Source organism: Protomyctophum parallelum (assembly GCF_964188405.1).
Source record: "Protomyctophum parallelum genome assembly, chromosome: 22".
Lineage (NCBI taxonomy): Eukaryota > Metazoa > Chordata > Actinopteri > Myctophiformes > Myctophidae > Protomyctophum > Protomyctophum parallelum.
Genome location: NC_139714.1, coordinates 33,920,770 through 33,944,267, shown reverse-complemented (window position 1 = coordinate 33,944,267; position 23,498 = coordinate 33,920,770). Strand labels below are relative to the sequence as shown.

The window sequence follows — 23,498 nt, the reverse complement described above, 5'->3', positions numbered from 1 at the left end:
GCAATTTTCATTAAACGCTTAAACCCTTTTCCTTCTATAATGTTTATTGGTCTCATGTCCATGGCAATCATTGAGACAATTGCAGCGGTTAAGGCACCCTTCCTGCGTTCTGTACATGTCCTCACTGTTGACTCCAATGTGGTTTGAGTCGTGCTGGAACCGGCAGATGAACCACTCGGATTTATCTCATGCACCTAAAAACATAATGATAACAATTAGCCACGTGTCTAACCTTACATTAGCCATGAGGTAATATGTTTCGCCTCCGAAGCACGCTTCGTTTATTATAATAATAATACTTACATTTACCAAGTGATTCTTCAAACTCGTCGTGGACTTATGGTATGCCAATTTCTTGTCACATAATTGACACACGACTTGATCTTTGTTGTCTTGGCATATTGTAAAATGCAGCCACACTTTTGATTTTTTTTGTTGCGGCATGACTGCAGGCTGCTGCTGTTCTGTGTGTTGACTTCCTTGTTGTTACCACGTGTGAGGGGGAGAGGGGAGGAGGCGTTGCGGTGCTGCGAGGCGCGAGCATGGCTCGCGGACCAAATGGGGCCGTCTCGCGGACCAAAAGCGGCCGCTTTTTTTTAAATGACTATTCGAATCAAAATTTAAAAATCGATTCCCGTGCATATCGATTGAACTTCGATTAATCGATTTTTTTGGGTCAGCCCTAGACGCCTCTAACCCTGTTACAGAGCCAGGTACACACAGAGAGACGCCTCTAACCCTGTTACAGAGCCAGGTACACACAGAGAGAGACACCTCTAACCCTGTTACAGAGCCAGGTACACACAGAGAGAGACACCTCTAACCCTGTTACAGAGCCAGGTACACACAGAGAGAGACACCTCTAACCCTGTTACAGAGCCAGGTACACACAGAGAGACGCCTCTAACCCTGTTACAGAGCCAGGTACACACAGAGACGCCTCTAACCCTGTTACAGAGCCAGGTACACACAGAGAGACGCCTCTAACCCTGTTACAGAGCCAGGTACACACAGGGGTGCACAAAAGGTTTGGTTATTGGTATTGATTGGTCTGACACATAAAAGGGGACAAAAACATAATCTCCGTCTTGGGCCTTTGGCCTGGCGGAGTTTTTTAATTAAACCATATTTCTGTTGTAAGCAGTAAGCAGTCATCAGTCCTCACCTCGTTGTAAATTAAGGAGACATATGTCATAACATCTTGTATTCATTTCACAATTAGACCAAATGAGAGAGAATGCATTCTCACACTCAACACTGTTTACAGAGGCAATTGAGCATTTTTATGTCCAAAATGTAAAATCCTGTGGGCTGTGTTGACCCCTGCCTATAAATATCAACCCCACTTTGAGGGCTTTAAATTGTTTAATCAAGTGATCAATTCTTCTTAATACGCTAAACCCGCTATTTGTTTTATGTGTTTAATTCGCCGTATTTTAATAATTAAAAATAAACTGCAGCTTTGTCACGGACCTGGTGACGAGGCCGTCCCCTTATGATGACGAAACCGGAACCCAACCCATGCTCTGGGCTGCTAGGGCTTCTGGGAAATTGAGCCCAATGCAAGTGAAGGAGGGGGTAGGGACAGTCTTGGCTCGCTTTGCTCTTTGTCTGTGACCCGGATCAAGGAAGTGGCTTTTTTTGTCGGCTCAATAACAAATGCTGGGATTGTTTACTAGCGGTTTTTCACGGATCAAAAGCGCAAATACTTCGGCGTATGCTGCAAAGGTAATAAAACAATCTAGGCAGCGTAGAATATTTGATTAAATAGCGGGGAACGTGGGTTACGCAGTAGTCCTGTTGATCATCAGGAGCTTATCATAACATGTAGTCTGTCCTTTTGTCTCCGAATGTATGTAGGTTCCTATGATAGTGAAAGCTCTTCATAAGCAGTTGAAGGAAAAAAGTGTGAAAACGAGACAGTGTTGCTTCAACATGTTGACTGAACTGGTGAACGTTCTTCCTGGAGCCGTGGTTCAACACATCCCAGTACTAATACCAGGTACTACATGAGCTGCTACAGTACTCTTACAGTTACAGAAGGTTAATAGTTCCTTTACAACACCACTACTAGTGGTCCAACATGTCCAAAACCGGTAGTACTACTGTACTACCGGTTCTGTTATGCTGAATTCACACCAGCAGTGGTATTCTGCCTTCTGAAAATCGCCACAGTTTCATCCATTTTAACTGTGGTGATGAACGACCGACCACTGCTTTCTTCACCATGGTAGGAGGCGTATTCAGCTAAGGGCGGAGCAGCAAAGTAGGGAAAAGTTCAACTTTTCCATTGACTCAGCGCAGTGAGACAGAGCTTCAGCTAATTTGAAATGGGCTTGGATTCGGTTAGTAATATCCACATGGAGGAAACTGAACAACTAGAAGAACGATATCGTTTGAGGAAGTGACCGAATTCGTCCCTGTTCACACAAAAACAGAGCAGAGCAGCGGATCTCTCGCTGGGCCAGAACTTGCTTATTTAGGGTGTTGCTCATACCTTGAAGTTTGAACACACCCATTTAGCGGAATCCCAGAGTGCGGACGTTTGCTTGCTGCCACTGGTGTGAATTCAGCATTGCAATACTACTATTGGAGTACTGGACCGGTACTGTAACTGATGTTTACTCTCTTCCCGTGTGTGTGTGTGTGTTTCAGGTATAATCTTCAGTCTCAATGATAAGTCCAGCAGTTCGAACCTGAAGATTGATGCATTGTCGTGTTTGTACGTGATCCTGTGCTCGCACCCGCCTCACGCCTTCCACCCACACATCTCTGCTCTCGTCCCACCCGTGGTGGCCTGTGTGGGAGACCCTTTCTACAAGATCACTTCTGAAGCCCTGCTGGTCACACAGCAGCTGGTTAAGGTACAGTAATTAAAGCTTCAACTCCTCAGACTCTCACTGAGCGAGACAGGAAGGAAATGAATGCATACCACACTGGCCTTGTTGCAGCCATTGGGTAGTCTTGCGTTACCAGACTGTTGCCTCCAAACGCTTCATCTTACAGTCTGGGCCAACGGAAAAGCTCTCATGAGTATCCGGATACAGCGGAAGTGGAGCCTCCTCGCTACTTCCGTTTCGTCTTTACAGTCGCGCATATTTATTCTCATATAAATAGAAAACATCTAAGGCTGTAGTTTGTTGCTTAGCAGAAAAGGAATTAAAAATATATATTTTCGTGAACGGAAATGGCAGCTTCCGTTACTCGGCTCATGGGGGCTATAGTCCCAGACTATATAGCATTCAGAGATTGTGTAATAGTTGTCTGGTAACGCGAGACTAGCCATTGGGTAACAGAGAGTTGAACTTCCAACCCTTAGTTAGTCTCGTTGTAAGAAAACCTAACCCTCAACTAGTTCTGTGTCAGTTAAATGGATTGGGTTGTGCTCTTCCAGGTGATCAGACCTCTGGACAGCCTAACAGAGGAAGAGAGTTTTGACCCCACCCCCTACATCAATGACTTGTTCAGCTGTACAATCAAGCGCTTGCGAGCTGCTGACATTGACCAGGAAGTTAAAGAAAGAGCCATTTCTTGTATGGGCCAGATCATCTGTAACCTAGGTAACCAACGTTTACATTATTGTCTTGTATGTGACTGTTTATTATTATTATTATTATATAACAACGCAGAATGCAGATTTTTAAAAATGATCATGTTCAGTATTGGATGGAAGGCAGGGGATGAATATACCTGATTGGCAGGAGACACAACCATTCCAATCTTTATTGGATCATAGGCATATAGATGAGAGAGCGAGAGGGGGGAGGGCTGGGGGGTTGAGAGAGAGAGAGGGTAAGGTAATGAATAGTAATATTTTGTTTTAACATATCTTCCTGTTGTACAACCCGTTTCATCATGTCTTGTGCCGTTACCTAGGTGACCGTCTGCCCACTGAACTCCCTGGTACACTGCTCATCTTCCTGGAACGACTAAAAAATGAAATCACTCGACTCACAACTGTTAAAGGTACTACTACCTAAATAAATATACCAGACCCACTACTGTTAAACGTACTACTACCTAAATATATACTACTAGCACTATACCAGATTCACTACTGTTAAAGGCACTGTAGTGCTACCCAATAAACAGATTCCATGTGTTGCGATACACAAGGGTAAAATGATTGTTTTTTCTTTGTTCTGTTAGCGTTGACGCTGATAGCAGGCTCTCCTCTTAACATCGACCTGGGTCCCGTACTTCATGAAGCTGTTCCCATCCTGGCATCCTTCCTACGCAAGAACCAGAGAGCTCTCAAACTGTGTACTTTAGCTGCACTGGACATCCTGCTGAAGAATTACAGGTACCTCTGTCTGTCTCTCTGTCTACCAGTGACACACTGACAGATTCATTCTAACACTTTGGCCATGATGGATGTCGACACTGTCGGGGGGGAATCCCAGTAGGTGCAAAACTGTTGCATTTCAGAAGAGGGGAAAAAAACATACGAACGGGAGGCGCCTGTTTTTCTGACATGGGTCCCTTCGACAGGAAACGGCGGGGAGCGTGACGGGAGTGACTGGACTGCAAGGCCAGTGGTCCGTGCCCATAAGCTATTTTTTTTTACTTATTGGTTAAATAAACACCCACAGACAAACTTAACCACTTTCATTTTCACTTTGAAATCTACTGTACAAGCTCACAAGCCGCCGCTAGCTGAAATTTATATTTTTACGACTTTTGTGTGGCACGGTAGTTTGGCGAAGTAGGGCGTTAATTTACAAAAGAATACGCCAAAATTGAAATATGGCGACACGAGGTTTCTGTCATGACGGCATCAAAATATATTGTGTTGATCACTGTTGTTGATGATCTTGTATTTTGTATTGATCAGTTCCTCAGTGACTCCAGCCATGATAGACGCGGTTCTCGCTGAACTTCCCCCCCTCATATCAGAGAGTGACATGCACGTGTCTCAGATGGCGTTGAGCTTCCTGTCCACGTTGGCTCAGACACACCCCTCCTCCCTGGCTCAGCTCAGTGGAGGAAACATCCTCACACAGCTCATAGCACTGGTTCGATCCCCACTGCTGCAGGGAGGAGCGCTGGCGGCCATGTTGGATTTCTACCAGGTAACTACATCCTGCCATTCCTACAAGGGGCTGGTCAATTAACCCATTCTGACCTGAGATCAGATTCATAACGAGGTTTCCACTGGACACACACTGGTCTGATGAACCCATTCTGACCTGAGATCAGATTCTAAAAATGTCAGTCGCTCTTCGATTTTTCAAAAATAGCAGACCTACAAGCTCGTATCGCGCCACTCGGTGGCGCGATATGAGCTTGTAGATCTGCTATTTTTCAATAGATAAAGCATAACATGATGCCAACACCAAAATGGGTGCCCGGTCAGAATGGGTTAAACAAAAATATAATTTAATTGTTTAGAATAATCTTTTTTTATTTTTAACAATATAACATGGCATACATAAACCACGGGAATACATGTAACCACACAGTACATTAACAAAAAACAAAATAAGACTGTAATGCTGACAATTTACCGAAAATATATCGAAACCGATATTTAGAATCGATAACCAACTTGATCTTGCTTGTGTTAGTCGTCTCACCCAGTCCTACTTCTACACATCCTCCTACTCCTTCTACTACTGCTCTGAATCCTTCTACACCTCCTCCTACTCCTTCTACTACTGCTCTGAATCCTTCTACACCTCCTCCTACTCCTTCTACTACTGCTCTGAATCCTTCTACACCTCCTCCTACTCCTTCTACTGCTGCTCTGAATCCTTCTACACCTCCTCCTCCTCCTTCTACTACTGCTCTGAATCCTTCTACACCTCCTACTCCTTCTACTACTGCTCTGAATCCTTCTACACCTCCTCCTACTCCTTCTACTACTGCTCTGAATCCTTCTACACCTCCTCCTACTCCTTCTACTGCTGCTCTGAATCCTTCTACACCTCCTCCTACTCCTTCTACTGCTGCTCTGAATCCTTCTACACCTCCTCCTACTCCTTCTACTACTGCTCTGAATCCTTCTACACCTCCTCCTACTCCTTCTACTACTGCTCTGAATCCTTCTACACCACCTCCTACTCCTTCTACTACTGCTCTGAATCCTTCTACACCTCCTCCTACTCCTTCTACTACTGCTCTGAATCCTTCTACACCTCCTCCTACTCCTTCTACTGCTGCTCTGAATCCTTCTACACCTCCTCCTACTCCTTCTACTACTGCTCTGAATCCTTCTACACCTCCTCCTACTCCTTCTACTACTGCTCTGAATCCTTCTACACCTCCTCCTACTCCTTCTACTACTGCTCTGAATCCTTCTACACCTCCTCCTACTCCTTCTACTACTGCTCTGAATCCTTCTACACCTCCTCCTCCTCCTTCTACTACTGCTCTGAATCCTTCTACACCTCCTCCTCCTCCTTCTACTACTGCTCTGAATCCTTCTACACCTCCTCCTACTCCTTCTACTACTGCTCTGAATCCTTCTACACCTCCTCCTACTCCTTCTACTACTGCTCTGAATCCTTCTACACCTCCTCCTACTCCTTCTACTACTGCTCTGAATCCTTCTACACCTCCTCCTCCTCCTTCTACTACTGCTCTGAATACTTGTACACCTCTTCCTCTTTTATTCCTTTTCTCCTTCTACTCTCTCTAAATACCTGCTGATGCAGAACCAGGTTACTAATGTGTGTGTGTGTGTGTGTGTGTGTGTGTGTGTGTGTGTGTGTGTGTGTAGGCCCTGGTGTGTACAGATACAGTAGGTTTGGGTTACATGGACCTGTTGAGGATGCTAACAGGACCAGTCTACTCCCAGAGTTCTGCGCTGGCTCACAAACAGGCCTACTGCTCCATTGCTAAATGTGTGGCAGCGCTCACCAGAGCCTGTCCCAACGAAGGACCTGCTGTCGTGGGACAGTTCATACAGGTACATGTCACACTGTAGAATTGATACTTGTAATACTTGTAATTGTCGTACAATGGTGTTGCACGTGTGCTGAAAATGGCCTATCTACAAGCTCGAAACGTGTCCCATGTGAGCTTGTAGATCGGCTCATTTCTGCAAGCGACACCATCAAGTCCAAAGTCCAAAGTCCTCCAAGTTGAATTGGAACAAACGCCAAACCAGTTCAGTAACTTCACCAGAGTGAGTTGATCTAAGGCACTGGTTCTCAATGTGGGCTCCTGGGACCCCCAGTGGTCCTTGAGGGGGTTCTTGGGGTTCCCCAGATAAATGATCAATAGATGGGAACCAAATGGACCCTTACAGATCTGTAACTCAGAAAGTGTGCAAATCGTTACATCAGTACCAGCTGCGAGACTTCCAGTTGTCAGATTGTGTAGCGTCAACATTGTAACTGTAATTTCTTTCACTTTTGTACCAACTACTAACGGATCACATCTGAATGTTTTATTTTGAAATTAACAGGATGTGAAGAACAGCCGCTCCACTGATTCTATCAGACTGCTAGCTCTGCTGTCATTGGGTGAAGTTGGCCATCATGTGGACCTGAGCAGCCAACCAGAGCTCAAGACTGTCATCCTAGATGCTTTCTCCTCCACAAGTGAAGAGGTGATACTGCCCCCATCCACCCACATGTTGTTTACTGCTTAGTTCCCACACATTATCTCACCAAACTGCAAATTCAAAGTCATGCTACTATGGACTTGATTGATTCCGATAAAGGCAATTTGGTTTTATTGTGCAAGATAATTTTGGTTAGTAGGCCACAGCGATGACTCTGGGGCTAGTTTGAAAGTGGAAGATTCCTCTCATTCACCAATCAAATCAAAACGGTAACCAACTAGCCTAGTCACAGCCTACATGACTGTCCCTCTGGATTATGCCAAGTGGTAATCATTGTGTAACTACTTTCACTTTGAGCCCCAAAATAATTCATTGCAATACTGGTTGATACTGGAAGATATTAAACTACTGGAGAACTATAAAAGTACTGTAGGGGGCTTTAAAGTCAACAAAAAGCATTTTTTTGAGCTTCCAGTGCCTTTCTGCCATAGTGCTGCAAGAATTGGCCAAAAAATACCACTTGGGTTGGACTCATTCGAACCTATCAAACTTCGAATGTATAGAATTTTAATATAAATTATTGTAGCCTAATATGCAGTAAATCTTTATATTTAGTGTGGTTGCCCCAAAAGGGGCAACCAGACTCTAGTAATTGTAACACTTTATTGTGGGCTCGCCTCAGCGAGCACACAATTGTTACTGCCAGTTTATATTTATAAGTTCCGCCACTTTTTTTGGCACCTAACTACTTCCACATACTTTATGCTAGAAATTTAGTTCAAACTTCAAACTGTTCAGCTCTTTGCAGTGATGTGTGCTTGTATTTTTATTCTTACAAAGTTTTATACTTTTTATACTTTTTAACTTTTTAACTTTTTTTTACATTCTTTATAGTGAGAGTCGATGGAAGAAAGGTCCCATTTTTCACAGTTAACTTTTTTGAGCTCTTATTACTCCGTCATACTTTCACTTTGAAACTTCATTCAAACTTTATAATGTTCATCTATCTTTGAACTTTAATTGGTGAAAAAGTTGTTTTGAAAAAGTTTATACTTTTTAAAATATTTAACTTTATTTATAGTTTTTTCCTCCCATTGACAATGTATGGGATTTATCTCTAAATCAACCTCACTTTTGCAGCCTCATTACTCTGGCATACTTTGTCGTAGAAACGTGATTTAAACTTTAGAAAGCTCACACGACTCTGGACTTTTTCGTGGTTCAAACCGTATTCGAATACGTTAAACGGTTTTTCCGAAATCGCAGTTCAATCGCAGGCCGTTTCGCCTAATTAGTGCCAACTTAGAGTGCGGGCTTTTTTCACTAGAGTGCGTAGAACAGAAAATCTTTCCTTGAAAATTTACCAAACAAATTGCCGTCCCGGCCAAGATATTCACTTTACACGCATGTCCTTTGGTCATTTTGTAGCCACACATGTCCTCTTTCACACAATGTGACCACCAAAACACAGAGACATACAGAATGTGAACTACGGCCTTTTAAGTGACACAAATACAGTCAAGCTGCTCATTGACATCCATTGTAGAAATCTTACGAGGACATTATCGCGATGACAATTCTTAACTCGCTCTTATAACCACATTTTCGATCGTACCAACACCACAATCGCACATGGTGTACCTCAATATCTCAGGCCACTCACAGCGAAGAAATTATTTGCATTCGACTTTTACTTTTTGCGATAGAGCAATTTGTTCGGGCATAGTTTCCCCCCATTCAAGACCATTCAAGATCAAGACCTTCAAGTTGCGCGCCACTTGTTTGTCTTTTACACTTCCACAGCTGAGACATATAAGAGCTTAATTACAGGGCTGAAATTAAAGTTACAAGATCTCAATGAGTTGCTCTGCGATACCTTGTGGGCTTGTAGGTCTGCTATTTGTGCAATTGGATGGCCTTTACACAGCTCTCGCAAGAGCACGCACGCACGCATGCACGCACGCACACACACACCCTGTCTTCCTATTGGCTGGCCTTTACACAGCTCTCGCAAGTGCACGCACGCACGCACGCACGCACGCACGCACGCACACACACACACACACACACACACACACGTTTATAAAAAATATTTTCAAAAAAATTAAAAAAAATTAAAAAAAATTAAAAAAATTAAAAAAAAATTAAAAAAATTAAAAAAATTGAAAAAAATTGAAAAAAATGAAAAAAATGAAAACTTAAAAATTAGCATGTTAGCATTAACATGTTAGCATGTTAGCATGTTAGCATTAGCATGATAGCATTAGCATGTTAGCATGATAGCATTAGCATGTTAGCATTAGCATGTTGACATTAGCATGTTAGCATGATAGCATTAGCATGTTAGCATTAGCATGTTAGCATTAGCATGTTAGCATGTTAGCATTAGCATGTTAGCATTAGCATGTTAACATTAGCATGTTAGCATGTTAGCATGATGGCATTAGCATGTTAGCATGTTAGCATTAGCATGTTAGCATTAGCATGTTAGCATTAGCATGTTAGCATGATAGCATTAGCATGTTATCATTAGCATGTTAGCATGTTAGCATTAGCATGTTAGCATTAGCATGTTAGCATTAGCATGTTAGCATGATAGCATTAGCATGTTAGCATTAGCATGTTAGCATGTTAGCATTAGCATGTTAGCATTAGCATGTTAGCATGTTAGCATGATAGCATTAGCATGTTAGCATGTTAGCATGATAGCATTAGCATGTTAGCATTAGCATGTTAGCATGTTAGCATTAGCATGTTAGCATTAGCATGTTAGCATTAGCATGTTAGCATTAGCATGATAGCATTAGCATGTTAACATTAGCATGTTAGCATGATAGCATTAGCATGTTAGCATGTTAGCATTAGCATGTTAGCATGTTAGCATTAGCATGATTAAAAAATTAAAAAAAATGAAAAACATTAAAAAATTAAAACTTTAACTTTTTTTTAAACTTAAAAGGAAAATAATAATAATAAAGAACTTAATATTTTTTATCTTAATATTTTTTTTAAGAAATATCTTAGACCATTATCAATAATCATTGTGTTTATGCTTTTAAAGATAGGCCTATATGCTATTTGAACCTTCTTTTTACATGTAAAAGTATGCTATTTCTGTTAAGCTCATGAATGCTTTTATATGTATACTCCATTGGATTTACTATTTTTTTTATTTTTTACCTTTTCTTGATTCATCAAGAATACATTGTAAAGCATTATTCATACATTACAAATCATTAGTAGACAGTAATACTTTACTTACTTTATTCTGCCCCTTTTTGGGCATCATACTACTTCCACATACTTTATTTCCGCTTTATGCAGTTATTTATGCTTAAACTATAGTTTTTACAAATGTTCATACTTTTTTAACTTTTACTTCAGCTTTAATACATTTTCTACTTTTCTTTACAATATGTTACAGTCCAGAAATTTTGATTATGGACTTAGACCACCAATGGTAACACCATTACTCCGGTCCCCGAGTTTCAAACTTGACACGGCAATAACTTTATACAAAGCATTTTACGCGAGCCCACGCAGTTTCTACAGGAACTGCTTTCTAGTTAATTTTATTATTCCACAGTAGTCTTTTTTTTGTCGCTTTATACCTCCCACACTGTATGCTGTACGCACTTGAGCCATATGTCAAATTGACCGGAAAAATCGGGAATCGTGTGCTTGTATTTTGTTAAGAGAAATGTTGTATAGTTTAATTGATATGAATTTATTAGTGAATTAAATTTCCCCATTGACATGAATGGGAAAAGGCAAAAAATCACATTCAAGTATTTTTTCCTCGGAGACTGTAATCACTATAGTTACAAAACTTTTAGGGATATTTCTTAATTATGACTAAAATTAATTAAAATTATAATTTTATAGGTCGGCCTCATGGTGGCGCTATAACAGCCCACTTTACCTTTTGGCTTATAACTCTTGAACCGTAGGTCGTAAAATCAAAATTATTTTTTCCCTGGATTCCTTGGGTCATGACGCATCTCCCCATATAGGCCACGCCCATTTCCGCCATGATGGATTTTCCGCCATTTTGAATTTTGTCCAAAACAAACTTTTTGCTTTTCCTCCTACATATTTTGTCCAAATCTCACAGAAATCGGCACACATGATCTCTGGACATATCCGATTAAAACACCAGATGCAGAATTTTGGTAGTACGTATCGTTCGGCCGTAATCGTCTTCCGAAGTTAGTAGGAGGGGCCTATATCACAAAAATGCCATAAATCACGAACGGAATGTCCAATCCATCCCAAATTTGAATCACATGTCCGGGGTGGTTCAATCAACCAAGTTCTAAAAGCAATTCCATTTTCATCCATAGGGGGCGCCGCAAACGCGAGAAATGTAACCGTTTGTCGCAAAAACATGAATTTCGGGGGTTAAATCCCCTCCGAATTACTTACGCATGATCTAAGGCGTGACTTGAAATTGTAATTGGCTGGCAATACTAGTGGGAGGGGCATATGTAAGCCACTGCGGCAACCACACTCTGCAATTTTTTTAAATTGCGAATTTTCTAGTTCTTTCTCTATATGCACGGTGCTGAGAAATGCGCTCTTTTCTTTTTTTTTAAGATAATTTTTTTTTGGCTTTTTTAAATGTATTTATTGATGGAGGAATAGATGAAAGTAGGCTGACAGGAAATGGGGAGAGAAATGGGGGAGGTGACACGCAGTAAAGGCTGTCGGGAGCGGGAGTCGAACCCGCGGCACACTGCCAGACTGGATTACCAGCAAAGGTGCCCAAACAGCTACGCCAGCCACCCGGGCCGAAATGCGCTCTCTTGCGAGATCAAATGAATGATTCATACTTATACTTACATCTTATAGCCTCATTTTTGTAATGGGTTATTTTAGATACAAGCCCGCGACTTAACCCATTCTGACCTGAGATCAGATTCATACGAGGTTTCCACGGGACACACACTGGTCTGATCAACCCATTCTGACCTGAGATCAGATTTAAAAAAATTCAGTCGTTCTTCGATTTTTCAAAAATAGCAGACCTACAAGCTCGTATCGCGCCACTCGGTGGCGCGATACGAGCTTGTAGATCTGCTATTTTTCAATAGCTAAAGCATAACATGATGCCGACACCAACATGGGTTCCCGTTCAGAATGGGTTAAATGAGGAACAGAGACGCATCGCTCCAACGATGTGCTCATTGTGTTGTGATGGGAAGTTGGAACAATCCTCAAAACCTCAACATGAAACTGGAAATCAAAGCAATGCATTTGTTTTAGGTTTAGATCTAATTAAAGTAGGCTACAAGATAAATGTGTCACGGAGGGACCTTTGCCACGAGAGACAAGAATCCATGGTGCATACTGCATAGTTTATTAGTTTTACATCACGTTTTCGGTCATGTGTCTCACGTACTGTAAACTGTCTTCACTACCAGATCAATCAATTTAATCAATTAAAGTAGCATTGTATGGCCCAGGCCGTAGCGTAACGGTCTGGGCACCGGACTGGTGATCCAGTCGCGGTGTGCCGCGGGTTCGACTCCCGAACCTGACACGGCCTTTACCGCATGTCATCCCCCCATCTCTCTCCCGTTTCCTGTCAGCCTACTATCTGTCCCTTAAAAAATCAATAAAAGGCGTAAGCCACAAAAAAAAAAAAAAAAAAAAAAGTAGCATTGTATGATTTAAATGTGTGTGCTTTCTAATACTGAGCAACTCAAAGTCAAAAGCCTACAGACGCCGAGGCTTACTCTGTGTGTGCACCCACACCGTGTGAAGTCTGTGTTAACAGTTTTGTGGTGTAATTTGATTACCTGGGTGAACACATTAACACAATCGGTGCCGGAAGTGCTTCAAAATAGGAGCTCTGGGGTGCCAGAGTTGTCTGAGCGCTTTTATTCTGAAAGCCATGACCCGGAAACAATCTACTAAAAAAAGTTGACTTTACATTGCTAGTTTACATTGCGATAATTTTAATTTATACGATATATGATCGAAAAAGCGTTCATATTTTGCGGGAGAGACGGATGAGGAGCAGAAATGAAGCGCCAGTATATCGAAACGTTCATAACCACGGAGAGCGCCCTGGATTAGGAGATACGAGTCATTCTTTCCGCTGCGCTAACATGTAAGTCAACGGTAAGCTAATATGAGCCCAGAGCGTAGCATACGGCAGCCGAAAGGCGAATGGGCCAAAAATAAAAAAATAAATTTTTGAATAGTCTTATCTCGCGGTATCATTGAGGATGCCCTAGGACATCCACAGACGTCTTTAGTACGCGTCGGTGGAGGTCCTTATGACCTATATTGACCTACAAACAATTGCTCAGTAAACTATATTTACCCAAGCTCTCGTAGTTTCCCTTGCCTCTAAACAAGAACACAACAAGTTTAAGGGCTCCGTCCTGTTAATTAGTACACTGATACCCAGGACGGAGATTGATTAACAGGACGGAGATGAATGATATCAAAACCGATCGCATCACTCCACTTAAAACGTTAATAACTCGCGATCTAAATCATCCCGTCTAATTCTAAGAAAAGATCATGTGTTAGACGGCCCCCCCGCTGTCCAGTCACTAGCAGCGGTAGATTTAATCATACCTCCCGTTGTTGTCAATCGCCGCTAAGCCACACCCACATCCGGGATAACATCGCTCCGTCGGTAAAAGTGCTCCGCTGCTATAAATCGCTGGACACATTTATTTAATGGATTAAATCTCTCTCTACGTCGTCCTCAGACGAGCCCTCCATCGGCGTCTCCAGTCATCTCGGTTCTCCATACATCTGGCCAGCTCCTTTGTGCTTTCCGCACCAGTATCTTTCTTACTTAATGGATTAAATAACCCCGGACAATTAAGGTGTTAACAGGCAGGCAGCGTAGCAGCGAGGCAGGGAGGCAGCTGATTTATTCTTCGTTGTATGCCGGTGTCGCGTGGCAAATATAGAGGGTATGCACATGCATACTTGCAAAGTGACTTGGCAAAGTGAGTTTAATGTCGTTTAATGCAATCTGATAGGACTTTTCTGTTTGGATGTATGTGCTATCAAGGCCAGAAAAGTAGTTTTTTGCCACTCAGTAGGCGTTCCTGCATAACTTCCGGGAATGAAAATGATGTCACGTGCATACCCTCTATAACTAATCTACAAGCTCACGCTCACAACATGGTGCATCAACGACGCATTGTTGTTTTAAATCGACTTGCGTTTACACACGGCAAGTAAAGCATGAAGGGAGACTTCTCCCTTCTGCCCCTGACTGACGGTTCTGTGATCTCGCGAGACCAGCCGCTGTTTCACATTAAATGCCCCAGAGTCTCCGGAGAACTCGCACAGCATTATTATTATTTTATTTAAACCTTTCTTTTATAATCGAATATTCCTTCAAATATAGAATATTCGTTTGCAGCACTATTCTGCCATTTATTCTATGGTAAAGACTCGTTGGCGCACTCCTCTTCCCAGCGGCCGAGCATCACATTTCAGCACTCTACGTCATACATTTCTTTGACGAAGCGCTAAGAGTGCCTCTGTGTCTTTCCTAGGCAGAGGGTCAGATAGAGGACCATCTGTGTCTTTCCTAGGCAGAGGGTCAGATAGAGGACCATCTGTGTCTTTCCTAGGCAGAGGGTCAGATAGAGGACCATCTGTGTCTTTCCTAGGCAGAGGGTCAGATAGAGGACCATCTGTGTCTTTCCTAGGCAGAGGGTCAGATAGAGGACCATCTGTGTCTTTCCTAGGCAGAGGGTCAGATAGAGGACCATCTGTGTCTTTCCTAGGCAGAGGGTCAGATAGAGGACCATCTGTGTCTTTCCTAGGCAGAGGGTCAGATAGAGGACCATCTGTGTCTTTCCTAGGCAGAGGGTCAGATGGACATGCCCACAATTATTGAGCGTCTCGCTGAGTGCATGTGTGGCGCTCTGGAGATAGACAGTGACAGACAGTGCTTCGTCACTTCAAAACACAACAAAAATCATAGCTACAGATGTTGTCTCTTAACAGTTTGTCCGCACCTGTCTTCTATCTGTAGGTGAAATCGGCAGCCTCCTATGCGTTGGGTTCGATCGCTGTTGGCAACTTGCCAGAGTATCTCCCCTTTGTCCTCGCAGAGATCTCCTCTCAGCCCAAAAGACAGTATCTATTACTGCACTCTCTAAAGGAGATAATAGGTAAATATTCCACTACTATGCTATTACAGAGGGTATGTTTTAGGTTTATGTAAGTTTGACATTACGCAGATTTATTTAGTGCAGGTCTGTGTTCCATAGTATTAGGATTAGGAACACAAACCTGACACAGTGAGACTGGTGATATAGTTTGACACCTGACGTTATATTATATTAACACGTTTTCGGTTAGTCGAATAAACAAAAACGCTACTGATCTAGAATAATTTAAGTTAATCGATAGTTGCAGCCCTGTTTACATCCCAGGTTCAGTAGTGGGTCTGATGTGTAGCTTCTGTCTAGTTAGTAGTGTACTAACCTTTGTGCATTGTTTTAGGCTCAGCTTCAGTTCCAGGTCTGAAGCCCTATGTAGAGTCAGTGTGGACCCTGCTGCTGAAACATTGTGAGTGTCAGGAGGAAGGAACCAGAAACGTTGTTGCTGAATGTCTGGGAAAGTTAACTCTGATTGACCCTGAAACTCTACTGCCAAGGCTGAAGGGTTATCTACTGTCAGGTAAATATATATCTATATTACATTGATTACATTATACTACAGTATCTTTGTGTTTAGTGTATATTATACACTCATCGGCCACTGTTATTAGTCCACATTTCCAACTGCACAGTAACACCCGAACGCCCGGGGTTTTTTAATACATTAAATCAGAGCGCCCAGCGATTTATAGCCGCGGAGCACATTTAGCGACAGACCAGGCACTATCCCGGATGTAGTCAAAACACTCGACAACAACGGGAGGTATGATTCATTCTAACACGACTAGCGACGCGACGGGACCGTCTAACTCATAATTGCTTAGAATTGGACGGAATGATTTAGATCAAGAGTTATTCACGTTTTAAGATTTTCGAATATGACATTAATTTAACCAGTCAGGTAGAGTATCGTAGTACTTAATTAAATACTTAATTGTAGTTCAGACTTCATTGTAAATCCCTCTCTTCATCAGGAGAGGGAGACTATGGACATAATATTGACAGGCACTGTTAATGTTGTTCCTTAACCCATTCTGACCTGAGATCAGATTCTAAAAATGTCAGTCGTTCTTCGATTTTTCTAAAATAGCAGACCTACAAGCTCGTATCGCCACTCGGTGGCGCGATATGAGCTTGTAGATCTGCTATTTTTCAATAGCTAAAACATAACATGACGCTGACACCAAAATGGGTGCCCGGTCAGAATGGGTTAAAAAGTGGTACTATTGTTTGTTTTTTTAATTAGTGGTACTGTTAATGTTATGTTAATGTTTAATTTGTTAATAATGTTTAGGTTCGTCTTACGCCAGGAGCTCTGTGGTGACAGCTGTCAAGTTCACCATCTCAGATCATCCTCAACCCATAGACCCTCTACTGAAGAACTGTATAGGTACACACACACACACACACACACACACACACACACACACACACACAGCAAAGCTGTATAGATGTGTACACAGTTGCATGTCTCTAATTGGTTCATGTTCCAGGTGACTTCCTGAAGACTCTAGAAGACCCAGACCTGAATGTTCGGCGCGTCGCCTTGGTAACGTTCAACTCAGCAGCCCATAATAAGCCCAGTCTGATCCGAGAGCTTCTGGACACAGTTTTACCACATCTTTATAATGAGACCAAAGTCAGGAAAGAACTCATACGAGAGGTATTATTATTGTTATTCCTTGTTGTAGTTATTATTGCAATGGCATTACTATTGTTCGTTCTTCTTTTTACAGCATGGCAGAATGTCAGTCATCCTACTGAATAACCTCAACCCGGGTATTTGGGGGTATATCGCCTATACTGTTAATGAATTAATTATTGTAGCCTCTGCTGTGCCTCCCATTCTGAGCAGATTTGCATGAGGCAATACTGAACTGTGAACTGAAACTGAAAGCCACCAACATTAAATCTATCAGATCGCATATCTGAAATGGTCTTTACACGAGAACGGTGTTCATAGAAAACGGCTAAATAAAGTATCGTTTTCTGGTGTCCGTTTAGACGAGAATGGTGTTTTCAGGTAGTGAAAACGCAACAAAGTGAAACCACCTTCCAGAGTGGAAATCTTTGAGAACGCCGTTTTATTCCTTCTCCATGTAAACAGGCAAAACGGTGAATCCGCAAAACTTATGACATCATGGCTCACGTTGGCTCACAGCGCATATGTTTATTACATTGATGCAGAGCCATATATGATATAATAGAGTTCCTGAACAAGCCTCCCTCCTCTCCTACATCAGCGATGGTGAATGTAAAACCATGATGTAAATAAAATGCCTTGTGATAGGCGGCAGCTGCGGCAGCAGCGTTTATGTATTATAAAATATATAACCATCCCGTGGCACGCTCTGCCTGCATGCTCTGGGCTGCCTGTCAGCCTGTGTTGCGCATAGGGTAGGGATTCTTCTTCTTGTACGTGGGTGACTGGTCTATTTGGCAGCCCGTTACCGCCACCTAGCGACATTATAGCGTTTTCATGAAGTGTGCGTCTCGTGTAAAGGGTAAATAAAAATTGAGAACTCAACAGGACTTTGCCGTTTTATCTTGAGTTGGTCGCCGTGTAAAAGAGGCCTAAGTCATCCACTTGCACACAAGATATCTCAAAGTCTAATTGGCTGATTGCCATACTATAGAGAGTATGGACATGCATGATTTTCCCATCAGGACACGCCCCCCTCATCTAGACTGAGTGGCAAAACATTGAGCAGCATGGAGTGTTGGAGTTTGGAAGCGCTCGTTGGAAATCACTCAACCGTCCTGCCGTACCACCTGGTTCTGGCAGCAAAATGTGTTATTGAAAACAAGCACTTCTAAACTCTGACACTTATATAATATATAATAATCAAATGCAGGGCATTTCTTGACAGAAAGTAGCTCATAACGTTTCTATGGTGGATTTTTATGAAACAAAAACTTTGCAGATGGAGGATAATTCAAGCTTTTCGTACAGCTGCAATGTTGATGAATTTAACATTGTTTAATGCAATCAGACAGAACTTTTCTGTTTGGATGTATGGGGCTGTCAAGGCCATAAAGTAGTTTTTTGCCACTCAGTGGGTATTCCCGCATAACTTCCAGGTGCAATGATGTCATGTGCATACCCTAGAGTGCAGACTACACACAAAGTAGTAGTCTGCATATCAACTTTGATCTTGATTCTGATGCTTCAATCACATTTATACTATATTTATAGAACGGTGTCACTTGCAGGCGAGATCAGTTATTTTTGGCCAAATGACACATTAAAAGGTCAAGCATAAATTAAGTGGTATTCTTTAAGTGGTAGTTTGCAGACACCATTTAGCTTACAGTTGCCTAGTAACTAGCCTCGATACCCAGGCTTTCATTTCGTCTGCGCGAAAGATGAAAGCCTGGAAAAAGCCGTGGGCTGAACCAGTCTAAAAGTGGGAGTCAACCCTTCCGGGTGGGCGTCGCTCTACATGATGTGACGTAGTGCTGCACTAGGGGGGAGAGGAGGGGCCGGGGGTGACGGACAGATCGATGAGATCCAATCAGGGTGCGCGCATTTCTGAGGCGCGACCCGCCCCTCTAGACCAGAAATGTCTCTGCTTAGGTCAGGCTACCTAGTAACTAACATCGTTTTATGTGTCTACCGTATGTTTACATTTCTCACCTTGCCTTCATCAAACTAGAAAAATATTTCTAGTTCCTGTGGGACCCTTCCTGACCAGTTGTAACAAATGTCTGCCTGTATATTATTTGATGACATCAACATATCTTTGTGATTGTGTGTGAAGGTGGAGATGGGACCATTCAAACACACAGTAGATGATGGTTTGGATTTGAGGAAAGCGGCGTTCGAGTGCATGTACACTCTGTTGGACAGCTGTCTGGACAGACTGGACATCTTCACATTCCTCAACCATGTAGAGGACGGACTCAAAGACCACTATGACATCAAGGTACACACATGCACGCACACACACAGTTTAAGGTGTGGAATAAAGCTCACAACACGTTGATATGATGTGTTGTGAGTGTGTAGATCTACTATTTTCATTGCGCAACAAGTTATAAGATAGGGCTTTGTGGTTAAAGAACTTCACCAGTAATACATCCTCTCCATGGCCTATCTATCATAAGTGACATCATTAGTCTATTATTATTATTGTCTCTGTCTGGCCGAAGGCATTGCCGAGACTGATTTTGCGTCCGTCTGTCTGTGGACAGCTAATCTCCGGCACCATTGGACCATCATTATTTTCCATCCTGATTGGCATCTAAAGTTTGCTGGAGTGGCTAGTTTTGAACAAAATGCCTCAAATTATGAACGCAGCGTCCGATTGCTGTGAAACATTGTCCTCTTATAGCACCTCCAGGAGGCCAATCTTTGCCCATTATCACATAATATCATCAATAGTCATCAATATTCATCAATAATAATAATGTCAATAGTCATGTCATCAAGATGGACCTGTCCGCCTTTTCATATCTCATCCTAGATTGGTTAAGACTTCTACTACCAGGCCAGGTGGAGACACGTGTTTTTAGTTATTATTATAATAACACTGGTAATTAATATCAACCCTCATGGAATGCCTCTTGTCCAATCAAACAGTGGACTGTTGTATAATGACTTTTAAATAGAATGAATAACAATAATACTAATGTATACTATGTATGTTTGTAGATGTTGACGTTTCTCATGCTGGCGCGACTCTCATCTCTGTGTCCGAGTGCTGTTCTCCAGAGACTCGACAGACTGGTAGAACCTCTACGAGCTACATGCACAACCAAGGTACGCATGCATGCATGCATGCACACACACACACACACTCATTGGTGTTTTAGTTCTGAGGTCACCTTCGTGTTCGTATGCAGTTTTCGTATCCAGGTCTACTGTCAATGTTTTCATACAGCGCAGCACACTTTGCTCGACAATGACTAAGAGGGAGAGGGGAGAGACACAGACGAAAGACTAATGTTTACATCAACACACGGTATAAGCGACGTCCGGCCGCCAATCACACTGTGTGTGTGTGTGTGTGTGTGTGTGTGTGTGTGTGTGCGTGTGTGTGTGTGTGTGCGTGTGTGTGTGTGTGTGTGTGTGTAGGTGAAGGCTAACTCGGTGAAACAGGAGTTTGAGAAGCAGGATGAGTTGAAGCGCAGTGCGATGCGAGCCGTCGTGTCGCTGCTCTCCATCCCCGAGGCGGAGAAATCCCCTCTTATGTCGGAGTTCCAGACACAGATCTCATCCAATCAGGAGCTGGCCGCAATATTTGACTCCATCCAGAGAGACTCCAGCTCGGCCAACATGGAGTCCATGGACACCAGCTAAGAAGACCACGTCAACCACCATGCAATGCGGCACCACAGAGCTGCTGGAAGCCCCTCCCCCTGCAGCATGTAACCATGACGACACACTGTACACCACACACACACACACACACACGCACACGCGTATGTGTGTAGTACTTAAAACACACACCCAATCCTACCGAGCGATCGTTACCCATGAGGAATTGCACTGAAACAGCAGTTAGAAGGGGAGAATTCACCAGAACGAAAAACAAACTACAGATTAAAAGACTTTGACAAATGATGACAAAATTATATTAAAAGAAAATCATAATTCCTTCTGAGGCTTGGAAGCTCCTCCCACTTTCTTATTTTGTTTTCTGATTGGTCGATCTTCCTGTACATCGTTCCTGTTTTTGTTTTAGTTTTTTTTTTAGTTTTGTTTATTCCAGCGGTACTGCCGCCTGATTGGCTGCTGAATGACTGACAGTTGGCTTAAGATCAAATCAATAGAATGCTTGAAATGACTGGTGGGGGTGGGGTTTTGTCATTTGTGGACCAATCCACTCTTTAGTTTCCGATGTTAAGTTTTAAGGCCTTGTTACGATGTAAGGCCAATGTTAACATGGAGCTGATGATATTTCGATCGCAAAGATCCACTGTTGTTTTTCTCCAAAAAAAAAAAAAAAAAGAAATTGAATAAAGACGTTCATTCTGCCTGCCTTCATAAACCTGTCTGCCTGTCTGCCTTCATAAACCTGTCTGCCTGTCTGCCTTCATAAACCTGTCTGCCTGTCTGCCTTCATAAACCTTTCAACACAATAGTGAGCTACAGTGCACTCCAGCTAGTTTTTGTCTCTGGTATCCAGCATATTGGATACTGAAAATAAACTGAATTTGACGCTGTTGGTTATAAGCTAAAGCTATACAAGTTATATATTGTTGCTGTCAGGCAGAATTATCTTATCATGGCATCCAATTTGTTTTAATTTGATTTTGGACATACATTATGAGGCTTCCACCTGACGGCAACGATGACCACCTTGGGGCCGATTCATACTCCTATTTTAGAGCCGAATAAAAGTCGGTTCGGCGCTGTAGAGCCTACAATTTGACGTCATTTGAGGTTCGGGGGGGCGGGTACCGTCCTAAAGTCGGCTCTTCGGTGCTACTGAAATTTTCTAACGAGCCGAAATCATTTCGGCACTACAGCGCCGAAACAGCGGTAAAATAGGAGTATGAATCAGCCCTTGGTCTCCTGTGTGGGACAACCACGTTTCTACTGCTCTTCCAGATAAGAGGGAATATCTGGCCAACCAGTAGGTGTCTCCCAGAGTCTATATCTTTCAATGGAAGAGTAGGGAGACCACCCACTGCAAATGTAATATTTATATTGATTATGTGGGCATGTTCATCCATATCAGGTGATCAGCCCTTTTCATACCTGCTACAGTATAGGCCTATTATGTTTTAGCTCTGATCGTGTGTAACGCCCAAACCACACCAACTCATTGAGTTGCATTGGTGTGGTTGACCTTAAAAACTGCCTTGACCCTTTGAGTGACCCTATGACCTTTCTTCTAGCAACAGTCTTCTGCAAGACAAGGTTCTGCTTATTCGTGATGACGTGAGGAAAATACTCATTGGCGATCACTTGAAAGGATTAGTATTGTCCTGTCTATGGTGGGTGGGTATGTTATTTGCGAGTCTTCATGTGGCTGTAGAGGCTGATCCTTGATCCACATTCTCTGTTGCAATCAGAGCATAATGCAAGTGGTTGTCATGGTTTTTGTTTGTGTCGTGGAGCCGTTTTAGTGGTGGATTTCTCTTTTCTCTTTGCTTATGCGACATTATGGAGGTCTGTTTCTAGCTAGTGACACGACTGCTCCACAGGTCTCTTGAGAGCAGCCTCCTCCCAGTTGTGGTTGAAGCAGCACTTAATCAGGTGGGTTTTGATGTTGTTTTACCTCTTTCCCCCCCCACCCTCCCCCATTGGGTGTATAGTGCCCTTCCTTCTGGCTATACCAAGCATTTCATTTGGAAAGGCGGCTGTTTGGCATGCGTATGATAGGGCCTGTCCACCGTAACTGGTGCCGAATAATGTTTGTGGTGATGGTTGGGATGTTGGAAATGTTTACCGCACATGAATGTCAGAGGTGTGATGGACGCGCCAGGGATGCCTTGTAGTCCGGCAGCCGACAGGCTTCTTTTGTTTAAAGCGGGTAATTTGGTATATAGTCTTTTTTTATTGGCCTAAAATATTGTCTATATACATACATTCATGAATCCACTTGCTGACTGGTTGTTAGTATTGGGCAATCTTTTTTTATAGGGGTTTCTTGTGACCCTACCATTAACATCCAAATATTTTCCTTTTGCTTTAAGTAGCATGTGACATGTCAAACTAGGGGTTTTTCATGATTCTGAATCCATTCCAAGCATTAGTTTTGCACAAAATACACTCCTTAGGCTAAAAGCAGCCATAGCCACTTGCCCAAATGTTCCCAAAATGTGCTGACCTCATCACATTTGTCAAGCTACTTAAAGCAAGAGTAAAGTTTGACATTTTTGCCAGCCAT

General features: G+C 42.6%; 1 protein-coding gene across 2 annotated transcripts in view; it reads left to right on the top strand.

Annotated features, from left to right (window-relative positions):
• Nucleotides 1-21,644, top strand: part of cand1 (cullin-associated and neddylation-dissociated 1) — a 41,259-nt gene extending 19,615 nt beyond the window's left edge. The window contains exons 12-27 of one of the 2 annotated variants that reach the window (XM_083758098.1): nucleotides 978-1,004; nucleotides 1,861-2,002; nucleotides 2,656-2,864; nucleotides 3,395-3,560; nucleotides 3,877-3,966; nucleotides 4,150-4,303; nucleotides 4,835-5,072; nucleotides 6,722-6,910; nucleotides 7,412-7,555; nucleotides 15,528-15,666; nucleotides 16,001-16,177; nucleotides 16,952-17,047; nucleotides 17,151-17,320; nucleotides 19,419-19,583; nucleotides 20,312-20,419; nucleotides 20,735-21,644. In XM_083758098.1, the coding sequence (XP_083614224.1) occupies nucleotides 978-1,004; nucleotides 1,861-2,002; nucleotides 2,656-2,864; nucleotides 3,395-3,560; nucleotides 3,877-3,966; nucleotides 4,150-4,303; nucleotides 4,835-5,072; nucleotides 6,722-6,910; nucleotides 7,412-7,555; nucleotides 15,528-15,666; nucleotides 16,001-16,177; nucleotides 16,952-17,047; nucleotides 17,151-17,320; nucleotides 19,419-19,583; nucleotides 20,312-20,419; nucleotides 20,735-20,959 (2,439 nt within the window). In that variant the 3' untranslated portion in view covers nucleotides 20,960-21,644. The remainder of the gene's footprint in view (nucleotides 1-977; nucleotides 1,005-1,860; nucleotides 2,003-2,655; nucleotides 2,865-3,394; nucleotides 3,561-3,876; nucleotides 3,967-4,149; nucleotides 4,304-4,834; nucleotides 5,073-6,721; nucleotides 6,911-7,411; nucleotides 7,556-15,527; nucleotides 15,667-16,000; nucleotides 16,178-16,951; nucleotides 17,048-17,150; nucleotides 17,321-19,418; nucleotides 19,584-20,311; nucleotides 20,420-20,734) is intronic. The other variant, XM_083758097.1, reaches the window with a different exon arrangement.
• Nucleotides 21,645-23,498: the final 1,854 nt, after the last annotated feature.